The sequence below is a fragment of the Aspergillus pseudotamarii genome (assembly GCF_009193445.1).
Source record: "Aspergillus pseudotamarii strain CBS 117625 unplaced genomic scaffold BDV38scaffold_1, whole genome shotgun sequence".
NCBI lineage: Eukaryota > Fungi > Ascomycota > Eurotiomycetes > Eurotiales > Aspergillaceae > Aspergillus > Aspergillus pseudotamarii.
Window position 1 is genome coordinate 1,045,717 of NW_022475015.1, and position 14,165 is coordinate 1,059,881.

The 14,165-nt window shown below is 48.8% G+C and overlaps 3 protein-coding genes across 3 annotated transcripts; 2 read left to right on the forward strand and 1 right to left on the reverse strand.

The window, feature by feature from the left end:
- The first annotated feature begins 258 nt into the window (after positions 1 to 258).
- On the forward strand, positions 259 to 2,976 carry BDV38DRAFT_4028 (E3 ubiquitin-protein ligase). The gene has a single exon (XM_032063290.1). It carries the CDS (start codon positions 496 to 498, stop codon positions 2,653 to 2,655), a length of 2,160 nt encoding a protein of 719 aa, XP_031919954.1. The 5' UTR covers positions 259 to 495; the 3' UTR covers positions 2,656 to 2,976.
- On the reverse strand, positions 2,976 to 11,991 carry BDV38DRAFT_4025 (type I polyketide synthase). The gene is made up of 8 exons (XM_032063288.1): positions 11,296 to 11,991; positions 11,089 to 11,233; positions 10,757 to 11,025; positions 10,090 to 10,680; positions 9,982 to 10,032; positions 4,600 to 9,924; positions 4,222 to 4,542; positions 2,976 to 4,148 (listed from the first exon to the last, which is right to left on the reverse strand). The coding sequence occupies exons 1-8, from the start codon at positions 11,506 to 11,508 to the stop codon at positions 3,297 to 3,299; spliced, it is 7,767 nt and encodes a 2,588-aa protein (XP_031919955.1). The 5' UTR covers positions 11,509 to 11,991; the 3' UTR covers positions 2,976 to 3,296.
- On the forward strand, positions 11,903 to 13,139 carry BDV38DRAFT_4069 (serine hydrolase FSH). Its single transcript, XM_032063293.1, has 3 exons — positions 11,903 to 12,153; positions 12,238 to 12,256; positions 12,354 to 13,139. Exons 1-3 carry the CDS (start codon positions 12,079 to 12,081, stop codon positions 12,965 to 12,967), a joined length of 708 nt encoding a protein of 235 aa, XP_031919956.1. The 5' UTR covers positions 11,903 to 12,078; the 3' UTR covers positions 12,968 to 13,139.
- Positions 13,140 to 14,165: the final 1,026 nt, after the last annotated feature.

Here is a 14,165-nt window from a genome sequence, read left to right on the forward strand (position 1 = left end):
TAAACCCTATCCGAGAAAACCCGATAATACACCATTGCTGGTTAACGGTTATTGAACTTGAAATTGTAATGTAGGGCGAGGTTGACTTATACTTATTACGCAGTGGATCTACTAGTCCTGAGTATGATAAATAGGTGTTTTCGATGGTCTGAGAAGGTAGATAAGAGGTTTACCTGACATATACTTCCATCGATATATTTATTTATAGTAACACGACCAAAGTGTTTCGTCGTGACGGGTAGGAAGTTCTAGATTCTCCGGACATCGGGCCCGTCGTACGGTCATGTAACGTAACACAATACCATTGGCTGCTGTCAATCTAATTCATTCAACCTCCTCCGCTCTCTCTCCATGACTCCAACTCCACTTGATCTCTAGGCAGACAATTAATCCTGCAATTCCTCGCGCGCACTCACGCTCTCCAGCATACCCCCTTACTTTAACTGCTTCCCGCCTTAGGACGATCATGTAGCAGACTCCCCCATCGACGCAACGATGGTCCTTTCGCTACCTGTCCCGAGCTTCTCCAAATCCCCAACAACAACATCAACATCAACATCAACCTCCCCGCCGCCCCTCCGGCCCAACAACACCAACCAGTCCACCACCATCAGCGAAGCCCTCCGCAACAACCCCTTCGGAATCACCTCGCGCTCGCGTCTAATCCCTACATCCTCTACTTCAGCCGCAGAACAAAACCGCGAACAAGAAGAACTCAACAACGCCCTAGAAACCCTTGCTCGAATTTTTCCGGACGTGAAGATCGAAGTCTTTCGAGAATTACTCGTGCGGTTTGACGGGCAGAGCCGGCTGCATGTCTGTGTTGAGCAGCTCTTGCGTCATAAAAAGGAATGGGTGGCCGGCCGGTGGAATGTTCCTGGGGATGACGCTGAGGCGGTGCCGGTGGTTGGAGACGGGGTGGTTCCACGGAATGAACGGTTTCGGACGGCTGAGTACAAGATTGCCGTGAGGACAGTGCTGCTGAAAGAGTTCAGCGGATTGAGCAAGAGTACGGTTGATGCCGTTCTGGCGGAAGTGAATTTCTGTTATGTGCGGGCGAGGCCGACGTTAAGGGATCTTTCGAAGAGGACGTGGCGGGCGACGTTTAATAGTCTTTTTCCTTCTTTTAAGAGCAAGAAGGATAAGGAGGAGAGTCCTTTGGTTGTGTGGCAGCGGCATGCGAATGGAGAGACGGCTCCCGCGGTAAAGGAGACGGGGTGTGTAGAGTTGGATCGGGAATTGCATGATGCTTTGCTGGTGCCGCTGCTGAGCGCGAGGAAAGTAGAGTGTGAGGATCGGGATCACAGGTTGGCGGAGGAGCTGAATGAGGGTGAGGCGAAGGCCGCTGGTGCGCTTTACGAATGCGAGTGTTGTTTATCCGATGTGACGTTCGAGCAGATCTCGACTTGTTCGGATAATATGCATATCATCTGCTATGGTTGTATCCGGCGGACGATTCAGGAGGCGCTGTTCGGTCAGGGTTGGGCGAAGTCGGTCGACGTGGAGCGGTCGACTCTGAAGTGTTTGACCCCATTCGCTCATGATGGCTGTAATGGGAGCTTGCATCCGGAGGTCGTTAAACGAGCTATCCTCCTTGACAAAGGCGGAATTGAGACCTATCTCAAGTTTGAAGGCCGGCTGGCCTCGGAGGCTTTGCTCAAGTCTCAGCTGAAGCTCATTCGTTGTCCCTTTTGCTCGTACGCCGAGGTTGATTCGGTTTATCATCCCTCGGCGAAGGGGATCACCTGGCGCTTTCGCCGGGATGGCGTCATCTCTACTATTATACTTGTCGTCATGATCCTTGACATGATACCTTTACTCGTCATCCCTGTGATCATTCTCTACATCCTAGACCCTTCCACCGTTCAGAACTTCCTGCACAACTCTTTCCTAAACCTGTGTCTTAAGGTGCGGCCGAAGAGGTTCACCTGCGCAAACCCATTATGCCAACGCATCAGCTGTATAACATGCCAGAAACCATGGCGTGACCCGCATGTCTGCTTTGAGCCCCTCTTACTCGATCTACGAGCCACAGTCGAGGCCGCCCGCACAGCTGCAGTGAAGCGTACATGTCCCCGCTGCGGCCTGTCCTTCGTCAAATCCTCCGGCTGCAACAAACTCACCTGCGTCTGCGGGTACTCCATGTGTTACCTCTGCCGTAAGGGCCTTAGCTCCCCACCCAAAGCCCCCCAATGGTTCCGCCCTAGACAACGTCAACAAGAAAATGTCAACCCAGCAAATGAACCAGAGAACGATGACCACAACATAGATGATGAAGAATTCGAAGAACCAGAGGGCTACACACATTTCTGCGAACACTTCCGCATCAACCCGGGAGCTCGCTGTACCGAGTGCAACAAATGCGAACTCTATCAAGAAGAAGACGAAGAAGCCGTCGCGCGTCGTGCGGGCGAGAAAGCCGAACGTGAATGGCGCATGCGACAAGGCATGGCAAGCGTCGGAGCCCGGTCTTTTCAGGTCAACAGGTCCTTTTCTCGACAGAACAGGTCAGCCGGCGGGATATCGTTGCCAGGTCAAGGGAAGAACCTGAGCTACTGGCTGGATGAAGTATGGCGGGAGGGCCGGTGGAAGATGGAAGGACAGGCCTTTGTGGATTGGGTGGTGGAACGAGTGGTGGTTATTGACGAGATATGAGCATTTCTTTTCCGTTATTTTCACATTTCGGGCCTTTATGGTTTTAATTAGATCGTGTTTTAATATCGGCGTTTGGCATTTGGGGCACAACAGACCCGTTGCATGGATTTGATGATGTGACGAGATATGACATTCCTTTGGTTACTTGACGTTCCCTTCTCTATTGGATTAATATACCTTTCTCATTTAAGATACAATACATACATCTCCCCTTGGTATAAGCACGGCTGTTCTTATCCTGCGATAGTTGCGTTTCGGAGGTGAAATGTGGACCTGGCCGTGCGAGCTGTTAAGGCAGGTCTGCTAATTGAGGGTTGGCCGTATTCAAGGGGGCTGCTAGTTGGCAAAGATGAACTATTGTGGTTTTCGATTGCAGCTAGGGACTAGGAGAACTTGGCACGGTTCTGATGGGAATCAACGCCGTTTCACCCCGGCCTTAATGGTTCTCAAGACAGATTTGGGATGCAGCCATCAAGGTTTGAGTAATGGATGGTGCTACCCCGAATCATTCGATTCAACTCGAGCCATAGTAACTGTACCCTGTTGGACGTTCCCTAATATATCGTCGAAGCGAGCACGATACGCCCCTTGCCACCCAGCGACAATATACTGTTATACAGATGAGGTAGGTTACCTGTCCGTCATTGTCGATAGCGACTCTTCCAGACAACCACCCCGGCCAGCTGTTTCAAGTCCATACTACTCATAATATCAAAGATGGCGAGGTCCGCACCGATCTCATTATGAAACCAGTTCTTGAGATCCAACGCCATCAACGAGTCCATCCCGTATGCATTAACTGGTTTTTCAGGACTGATTTCCACTCCGGCAATACCCATGATCTCCGCTAACTTGACGCGGATCCAACCAGTCACAAGAGATACAGCCTCGTCCTGTGATTCTACCGCCCCGAGTTCAGATGCTCGATCTATAGCAGTAGTTATGCTGGAGGCTTTAGCCTCCGCACTACTCCCTTTTAGTTGCCGGTCAATGGCGAACAGGTGGCGGAATATAGGGCGACGCATGAAGTGATGGAGATCTTTCCCTTTGGCTCGTACGTTGGATGGTAGATCAATGCCAACGATTACCTGAGCTTCATCCTGGGAAAGTAACGGCAGGCCTGGGTTACAGTAATAGTCTAGGAGGGCCATGAGGTCGTCCTGCGATATATCCATTAAGTGGCCCATCGATCGCAGGGATGCTAACAAGGACTTGTTCTCGGCCACAAGACCTTCTGAAACCATGAGCCCAAGATCAATAGCGACGGCCTTTTCTCCTGTACTAATTCTGTACCGTGCGAGTGCATCCTGAAAGGTGTTGCCCGCGGCATAATTTGCCTGAGCCATTCCGCCAAGAATTCCATTTACTGATGATAGAAGGATGAAGAAGTCCATGCCCTTCGGCAATAGCTGATGCAAGTTCCAGGAGCCAGCAACTTTGGATTGTGTACTCTGAGCCCAGTCATCATGACTCATGTTTCCGAAAAGATTATCCTTTGGAACGTATTAGTCAATCTGGCTCAGGACACGAAAAATGGAAGGAGGAGTGCATATGGAAACATCCCACCTTAAGAACCATCGTCGCCAGTATACAACCATGAAACGGAGGCATATACACCGACAAAGAATGAATCACTTCCCTGAGACCATTAAGATCACCAATGTCGACTCGCGGTGCAACAACCTGAACTCCTTGGGCTTTTAGCTCCCGTAGCAGGCATTTCGATGCTTGAGTCTGGGGACCAGAGCGAGACAGAAGAACCAGGTGACGAGCACCTCTGGCAACAAGCCATCGCGCAAAGCTTCGCCCCAACCCACCAAAACCACCAGCAATGATATAGGTAACGGCATTGGAAAGGTAATATCCAGGCTTTTTGATGGCATTTACCTGGAACATTTGTGAGTAGCTGTGTCAATCGACTGGAGGTTCGTGTGCGTTACATACGGCGATTGTGGCTCCTTTTCCCAACTCCACGACTTGTTTTCCAATCGCATTTGATTTGTTGAAGCTGTGGAACACTCGCTCAATATCTATGATAGGGGTTATGTTAAGGGGGCGTGGAGGCTTTAGCGGTTGACGGAAGTACAGCTCCATGGCTTCTTGGAAAACCTGATGAGCGGCGGATGCCTTTGTTCGAAGAAGTTCTGGGAGATTGATTGATGCCTGTGTTACATTCACGAGTCGGCTGCCTGGCATAGGGCTTCTGAAAATGGTCGATGATGGCACTAAGCTGGTATCGACGAGACGTCCGTGGGGAGCAAGATACTCATAAAAGTCAACCATATTATACTCCGCGAAAGAACCAACGATGACATCGATGCCTTTCCCTTCCGTACTCTCGTGCAGTCTGCTACTCGTATTAGGATCGTCGTTCAAGAAAACGTCTCGGCGCTCAAGACCAAATGTATCGCAGACAAAGTTTCTCTTGGTCTCAGAACTAACGAGTGCAAGAACGCGAGCCCCTCGAATGAGTCCTATTTGTATGGCCATCTGAGCGACGGTACTGGACCCTTGGCAAATCAAGAGGGACTCTGCCCTTTGAATCGCAGCAACACGAACTAGGGAGTGATAGGCTAGCCAGACAGCACAGGGTAATGAAGCTCCTTCAGCAAAAGTCACATCTGCAGGTAAGGCTCTAGCACCATCTGACCTAACCCGGACAGATGTGCAAGCCATAGATGTCCCAATAGCGCAGACACGGTCACCTAGGTTAAAGCCAGATTTACATCCAGCTACCGTAACAATTCCAGCACACTCCATACCAAGCTCAGAGTTATCAAGTTGCCCCATAGCAGTGAGGTAATCCCGGAAGGACAGCCCCACAGCTTTTACTTCGACGATTAGTTCGACGTTACTAATCGCCTGTGTATCACATGGCTTCTCCCAAAATCCCAAGCTATGGTGAGGGCCTGGTGAGCCCAGTTTGATGGACGCCTGAGCTCCACTGGGCAGCTGCCAGGGTTCCTGTTGGTATTGTTGCTTCCCCTGACCAACTTTGTGATTCATGGTAAAGTCTGCCGAGACACGGGGTATCTGCAGTAAACCACCTTTAACGATGAAGTTCGTCTCAAGATCACTCCGGGGTCCGTCCCGTATCCTCTTGATCATAAGTGAAATCAGGTCACTGCGTTGTTTGATTCTCATGTCAGAACCATCTAGAGCAAGTGTGACAAACACCCGAGTTGAGTCTTCGGATGCCAGCGAGCGGCCGAATCCCTCCACTAGACATTGATGCGGATCACACGTCCCATGTGCCTGGGTGATCCAGAGAGTGTTCTTCGATTTAAGGAGGGCCGATTGGAGCCTGCCGAAATCCTGTACAGAAATGGCATTAAGGAATGGTTTCCTCAGCTCTAGAAGAGATACCACTAATGTTGAAGGTGAAAGGTTCTCCCTGGCGAGGTTGTGGAGGCTGTAGGTGGGAATATTACCGAAATGTTCCACGAGTGATGCTGCGACTTGACACTGATCCTCAACTTCCGGGTCTACCATGACGGCTATATCGCTGCAGATGCCAGATACGCTGTTTGCATGAGCTACTCCATTGGCGTGGGCCGTTACCCTGGAGATAATGATACTGCTGTATTGACATTCAGAATATTGCTGGCCTTCGAATTCCATATCCACTCCCGAGAAACCTGCGTTCTTCAGTTTATGGTCCCATTGAGCAGTAGTCAGGCATGGACTGTGCTGGGACCGAGGCTCAAGTGCAAGGGGACTCCACCAGCCCTTGAGTAGCCCAAAGGCGAACCCAATTGGCAAGGAATCGGGATCCGTAGTTTCGAACAACAAGAGCTTCCCGTTCGGCTTGAGAAGCTTTCGAATATTCTGTAGAGCCTGATCAAGATTATCGACAGCGTGAAGGACATGGGATGCGATAATCACATCGTAATCGTTTTCCTCAAAGGATTGGGAGATCGGGTCGGTGGAGAGGTCGTAGACTTGGAAGCGCATAATATCTGCATACTCCTGGAACCTCTGTCGCGCATTTGGAAAGAAGGCCGGCGATATATCGGTATAATCATACCGGGCACACCTTTGCAGACCATTCCAACCGATGGATTTTAATACACATGCTGTTTGACCTCCGGTACCGGCACCGACCTCAAGAAAGTTCATAGATGGGTTTTTGAAGCAGAGATAATCAAGATATACTGTCACAGGATGAGTATGGTAGGGGTTTCCTAACATCTGCTGATAATAACGGTCCGTAAGGTCGTTTTTGAACATCAACTCTAGAGGGTCCATGATGCCAGAAAGTATATCGGTTAGGTTCCTGCCAATGTTCATAAAGAATTCGCCCTCTATACCAGTTTCTTCAACCAAAGTAATAGTCGTCTCGTGTTCGCTGGTGTTAGCTATTAGCCTTTGGGCCATTCTGCGAAGTTCAGAATTCTCCGGTCGTTGCTGTTGATATTTCATCCAAGCCATGTATCGTTTAAACTCCTCTGGTATTGATGGGCTGCGACCCTGATTAATGCTGGTGATGGCAATCTCGACGAACGTAAAGATAGCAAGTTTTAGGGTCCTGTATCGTTGCACAGAATCTCTGGGTTCTTCCGGTCGTTCACGCGAGCATTCTTTCCGGAGCTCTTCAACACTCATAAGATCAATATCAGGCCGCCACAGAAGGCGAGTACACAGATTACGGATAGTCTCACTTGCACTATTGGAGGTCTCGAGAGAACCAAGGAATGTAGTTTCCAAGCCCTCGATATATAGCAATGGTATATTATCGGACCCAGTTGAGGTTCCTATAATGTTGGCCGAGGACCCTCGGGCTCCACGCATGCTGCATCTAGCAGCGACCCCAAGACTGCCCTTCTGAAGAAGCTGGGGCCTTCTGTAGTTGATCCATATGCTGGTGGCGCGAGTTGGGACCATTGTAGGAAGGGCTTTCCCCCCCTTTATGAGGGCCGGAAAGAGAACTTGAGCCAAGCCATCGACGGTGCAAGGGTGGACGGCGTACTTCTGGGCCCATGTATCGGCGTCTGTCCTTGACTTCCAAGTGTCCATTTCTACCTCTGCTATTGCCTGGCCATCATCTCCCAAGCGTAAACCTCGAAGGTTCTGAAAGCAGGGACCGTAGTCTACTGCGGTACCCTTCAACATGGCATAGGCATCTACCTCTGCTTCTCGGCAGGCATCATGTACCTCTTTAATCCAGGGAGCAATTCCCCGAGTTGCGAACGGAATTCGAATGGGGGAGCTGCTTGTGGTTTGTTGGTCACAATTAAGGGTAGCACGAACAAGTCCATTGCAGCACTCCACGTATGAGCCATTCTCAATAGTGAAAAGCCTAAACCTTGACCAGGAGGTGTGAGCCATAGTTGAGCTCTCGGATGAGAGAGTGAATTGCGTCTCCACTTGGTCTGTTTCATCAGAAATGCGTATTGGGTGCAGGAAGCTGACGCTTTCGAAATTGATAGCATCAATACTTCCCGTATCTTCAATCAGCTGTCCCAAAGCTTCAACTCCCATCACGATCATGGCGGCAGCAGGTAGCGTGATCAACCCTTCCACTCTATGATCACGCAACCATAACAGTTCACTAACTCGTAGAGTATTTCGCCATTGTGCCTCTCTCGGATTCCAGTCAAGTGTACGGGTCCCCAGCAAATCATGTCGTGGTTCTGGGCGGAAACGAAAGTTCGAGCTAATTCGACTTTCCTTCCAATACACCGTACTATGGTCGAATGGATACTGTGGCATTCCCTTTGGCGTTGGCCTCGGCATATCCTTAAGTATATTTGCTTTCAGCAAGTCGACCTGTAACCCGGCGCAGTATAGTTTTCCGACTGTTCTAAGAAGGGCGTGATGAGCATTCTCACCCCGGATGAGCGATGGAATGTAAGTAGGCTTCTCTGGAGCGGAAGACGCTTGCAAGCAATCCGCTATTGGTCCCTGAAGCACACTATGGGGTCCGATTTCCAGGATATGGGTAACTCGAGGAGTCCAACGGTTGATTGAGCGACCGAGTTGTTTGCGGGGTCCCTTGGAATATTGCATCAAGAGATTGGTCATAGCTCCATCAAACTCTACCCTAGAATACATGTTTCGAATCCAGTACTCCGCATTTCCGATAGTATCCACCGCTGCGACATCTCCCGTTACCGAGGAGAGCATTGGTATGTGTCCGGATTCTCGGCCTTTTTCAAGGCTTCCAATTGCCAGCATGTACTCATCCGCAATATGAGTCATTGAGCTTGAGTGATATGCAACAGAGACTCGGAGTTTCCGTGTAAATATATTATCCTTTTCAAGCCAATGCTGCACCGTGTCCAGCTGTTCAGCGCTTCCACTCAGTGTGATACTTTTTGGACTATTGACACATCCAATCACAATGTCGACTGTGTTGACTTGCTCTCCAAGTCGCTCAATATATGGAAGAATATTGCCTTTCGACAGACCTACCGCCATCATGCTCTGATCAGGGCCATTACCTGCAAGCTTAGACGATAAGACACCCCTATAATAAGCAACCTTAATGGCAGCAAATCGGGAGAGAGCCCCAGCAGCGTACGCTGCGGCTATCTCCCCGGAGGAATGACCTAAAACAACTGTTGGCGTGACGCCTATGCTGGTAAGGTAGTCAATCAAGGCAATCTGGACACATGTTGACAATGGCTGACTATACTCGGGACTATCAATTTGAAAGTCGTCGTGAGCGACACTAAGGAGTCGATAGAGTGACCATGAGCAATTGAGTCTTTTCAAACATTCATCCGATAAACCAACACTTTTCTTAAACTCTGGATAGTGGAAGAGTTCACGACCCATGCCATGGTACTGACCTCCCTGGCCGGTAAATATAAATGCAACGCCAGGGTTCTCGTGTGCTCTAATCGGCCTCTGAACATTTGTGTTGGAGGTGCAAAGCCTATTGTCGCATCCACCTGATATTGTGAAGCTGCGCCACGATAGGTGGCTTCGCCTCTCTGTCAGGGTGTATGAGAGGTCTCGCAAGTCACAGTGAGCGTCCTGAATAAGTTCGCTGTACGCCTCAGATAGTTTCTCGGCCCCTTCCTTCCTAGTGGCAGACCAAACAAGGAGTTGTGGCATGTCACACCGATCTAAAGAGTCACTTGGTTCATCGTCATATGATATAGCTGTAATAGTACGATCAACGGGGTTTTGCTGGGCAGCTAGGACATCGCATCCTCCTTTCCGGGTACGGTGATGACCATGAAGACCATTGAGATGCAGGTAGTTGTACGGGTCGTCGAGGATAATAACGGTATTTGTGCCACCAAATCCAAAAGAGTTTACCTATCCGGGTAAGTATCTGTTGGAAGGATAGATGTAGAATGCGATTGAAGAACCTACGCAAGCGCGACGAAGACCGGATGTTGGCCAAGGAACAGGGCTTGTGGGAAACTGGTAAGGTTAGCCAATGAATAGTGGCTAGTGATAGCTCCAATTGCGGCAACATACACATATTGGCAGAGCCTCCGTATCGATCTGAGTACTGACTGTCTGGAACCTGGCGATTGGTGGGATCACTCCATTTTCCAAAGCCAGCAGGGATTTGATGACACCGGCAAGGCCGCTACAACCTTCCAGATGTCCAATATTCGCCTTCACAGCACCGAGATATAGAGGATCATCCAGGCTTCGATGATATCTAAATGTTTGACCAATAGCGGTTGCTTCTATCGGATCACCTACCAGAGTACCAGTTCCATGTGCTTCAAAAAAGCGAGTAGGTTGCATGTCAATATTGGCACGCCTGTATGTTTCCTTGATCAGGTTTATTTGGGACTCAAGACATGGTTGTGTGATCCCGGGGGTTCTACCATCTTGATTTGAGCCGGTATTACGAATAACGGCTCTGACAGTATCTCCATCGCGCAAGGCATGTTCAAGACGTTTTACTACAAGCATAGCTATGCCTTCGCCCCGTGCATAGCCATTTGCTCGTTCATCAAAGCTCCAGCACTGACCGTCTGGTGTTAGAAAATTAGCGTTCGCCATCATTTTCATAAACTGTGGGTGGAACACTAAGTTTGCACCACCCACCAGCGCCTAGACAAGAGTATTCTTGTCAGCATTCTAGGGATGTAGCGATGAAGTAAAGGTATTCAATGTAAGTTGGACCCACCATCGATGCGGTGCCCGCCCGGAGGTCTTGACATGCAAGATGAAGTGCAGTCAAGCTACTCGAACAAGCAGTGTCAATATTCATAGAAGTTCCCTTCAGATTGAAGAACCAGCTTATGCGATTTGCCAGCATGCAGGTTGCGATACCCATAGCAGCGTGGCGCTGTTCTGCATCATAGTCCTGCTGTAATATACTGAGATAATCATTAGTGAAGCTTCCCGTATACACAGACGTGTCGGAACCGGAACATTTCTCCATGGGTACCCCAGCTGGGCCATCATCGTCAGTAATTGATAGATAATTATAAAGGCTAGTGAATGTGGTGAGCTCACCATCTTCTAGTGCATGATATGTGGTCTCCAACGAAAGTCTATGCTGCGGATCCATGCACGCTGCCTCTGCGGGTGATATGGAAAAGAACGGCGCATCAAATGCACCCAAATTGCCTTGAAGGAAGTTTCCGCCCTTCACTGGGACCTGGTTGAATAATGAGCTTCGGTATCCGTGGTCTAATAACCAAGAGCATGGATTAACCATACAGTATTTTGCCTTGACTTGTCAGGGTGGTAGAATCCATTTATGTTCAACCGATCCTCAGGAAAGTCTGAAGCTGCTGATCTACCTTCCCAGATCATATGCCAGAAGTCGTCTTCTGAGGCAACACCGCCTGGGAATCTGAGGGCAAAGCCCACAATTGCCAGTGGTTCTAAGGGGGAATAGATGTCTTGACTTTCCTTTGACCGAGACTGCATGATGTTTTGGTCAAGTCTGCTGGTATATACGAAGTAGTTTAATTTTCAGGAAACGTATTTTCGAGCCACAATCCATTAAATAGCTTTAGTCCATGGTGACTGGCTGACCATCCTTTCTGTCCAACGCGGCATTGGTTAACAAACATATACCATTGCCGGCACCAAATTAGCCATTCTAAACCAAGTATTTTCTCTCTTTCTTTTGATTGGTTCTTCATAATAATTGCCCTTGTCCTTTTTTTTTTTTACTTTTTTCTTTTTTTACCCGCATGGACTAGTACGCATGCTAATGATGTACGCAGTCACAACCATGTAGAGTCCAGCGGGATATATTCCAAATCTAGTATATTTGCATCCACCCGAGTCTCCCCTTCCTAATATAATCCCTCCGGGCAAGTGGTGCGCCTACGCCTCATTTTCCTTTAGGAACTGCCAGTGACATAGGAGGCCCAGACTCATAAACCACGCTATTCACACATTAGTGAACTAATGCCTTTTGATTAGCTTTCCTAACCTGCTCCGTCACTGGTATCTAGCTATCATCAATTTAGCAGACAATATCTAAGCAAAATGCGACTCGACGAACCATTGAAGAACCGGAGGCTTAAGATCCTGTGTCTCCACGGAACAGGGACGAACAGCGAGGTAATATACCATTCCTTTCTTGATTCCTTTAATTTAACGACAAGAACAAACGAGCGTTCGGGGGAAGAATTGACACTTTTACAGGTTTTTGAGGCACAGACGGGTTGGTCTACCCTCCAACACGACCTCCTTCTGCTTACACGAACCACGTCTTCGCGACTATGTTTCGCTTCCTGATTCTGATAACGAGATTTCCGTAGCTGCTCTGAGATATCAACTTGGGGAAACCTTTGAGTATGACTTTGTTGACGGCGAGTACCACTGCTCTGCGGCCCGTGGTATCAGTGAGATTTTTGGCGACGATCAGATTTATTACTCCTATTTTGATGGTTCGGCGGATAGTGCCATGAAGGCTACTCGAGACCTCCTCGCTTATACAGACGAGAACGGTCCATTTGACGCAGTAATGGGATTTTCCCTCGGCGCCGCTCTGGCAGTCATGCTACTGCTTCATGTGAATCAGCTCCAGGCCGCTGGGGAACAAATCCCGGTCCGTTTACCATTCAAATGCGCCATCCTTCTGTGTGGGGTATTGCCCTATAGCCTGACTGAACTGCAGAGGGGACAGAAAAAACTGCTCCACCCTGAGGAGACTGGTGCCATCATTCGAATTCCCACTGTTCATGCCTGGAGTCCAAACGATGTGGACTATCCCGGACATAGCCGCCTGCTGATGCAGATGTGTGATCCCGCCAAACGGGTTGACATAGCACACTGCGTGGGACACGGCGTACCCAGCCGGGGAGAAGAGTTGATCAAGCTGGCGCAGGCAATTTGCAGCGCAGTGGGAGGTATTAGCGAGCTCGATATGTAACGTCGGATGAAGACGGAATCGTGCTGCAGCAGGTAGAAGGGATGATCTCAGGACGCCTATAGTTTGTTGAAACGTGATTCGCATGTAGTCTACCTTTTTTAGGGTGTGGCATGGTGTACGTACATATATGGACCCCACGAGCAAGCGGTAGGAGGAGGTTCCTGGTCTTAGACCCCACAGTGCAGGTGCTCCCGACCCGTTCAGTATTTAATAAATTCTACCCGAGACCCACCTGCGGCGGCGGGCTTTGGCTATAATACATTCAAGATATGAAATCTTGGCCTGCCTAGATCTATCTACCAGACCACGTCCCTGATTTTAGTAGTGAATACGTAACTCAACCAGGGTTTCTGAATCGGCGGGTGGTAGATACTCTATCTCGGGCAGATGTCCTATACCCAGACGTGATTAGCCCCTTATGTATATTTCTGTGCAGAGGGCCGGAAAATTACTCAAGGTATTCGGACTACTGAGGATACTTAAGCAGTTCAAACAATTTAAGCAATCTACTACGGAGTACGGAGCACTCCGAGAGTAGACTTAACAAAAGTAGTAGTTTTTGCGAAATTTCATTTTCATCGGTTGGTACGGTAGTAGGACTTTTTTTTTTTTTTTTTCTTACAGGGATCGGGATTTGGATTTTGGGGAGATTTTTACAGGACCCAAACATCAACGCATATACGGAGGCATGTACGCCTCCGTACTTCGGCGAGTACCAGGGAGTATTCTGTACACTATAACTACTAGATCTGGTTGGTTATATGATGTTGTGAATCCGTGAAATTAGCTTCCAATTCAATATTAATCTACCAGTACGTACCTGGATTAGTATGAAACGAATAAGTCACTTCATTATTTAAACCTTACGGCCTTACGGAAACCCATACACATAAAAAAAAAAAGGGGGGGGGGGGGGGAAAAAAAAAAAAAAAAAAAGGGGGGGGGGGGGGGGATGAAAAGAAAAGGAAAAAGGCGGTGATGCATTGTAAATTAGGGCTGGTGGGCCGTGGTTGCGCTATCTAATAGTTACATATATCCATGTCAATATCTACCATTCGGTGATGCCGCCATCCCAAACCAGCGACTAGCCGGCGTGTCTAAATTGAAGGATTCTCATTTTTCTTGACAGCATTTGCTAGTCATAATACTCATATGTTTCGCGTCTAAATATAGGTAGTCCAAGTCGGTCGACTTATTT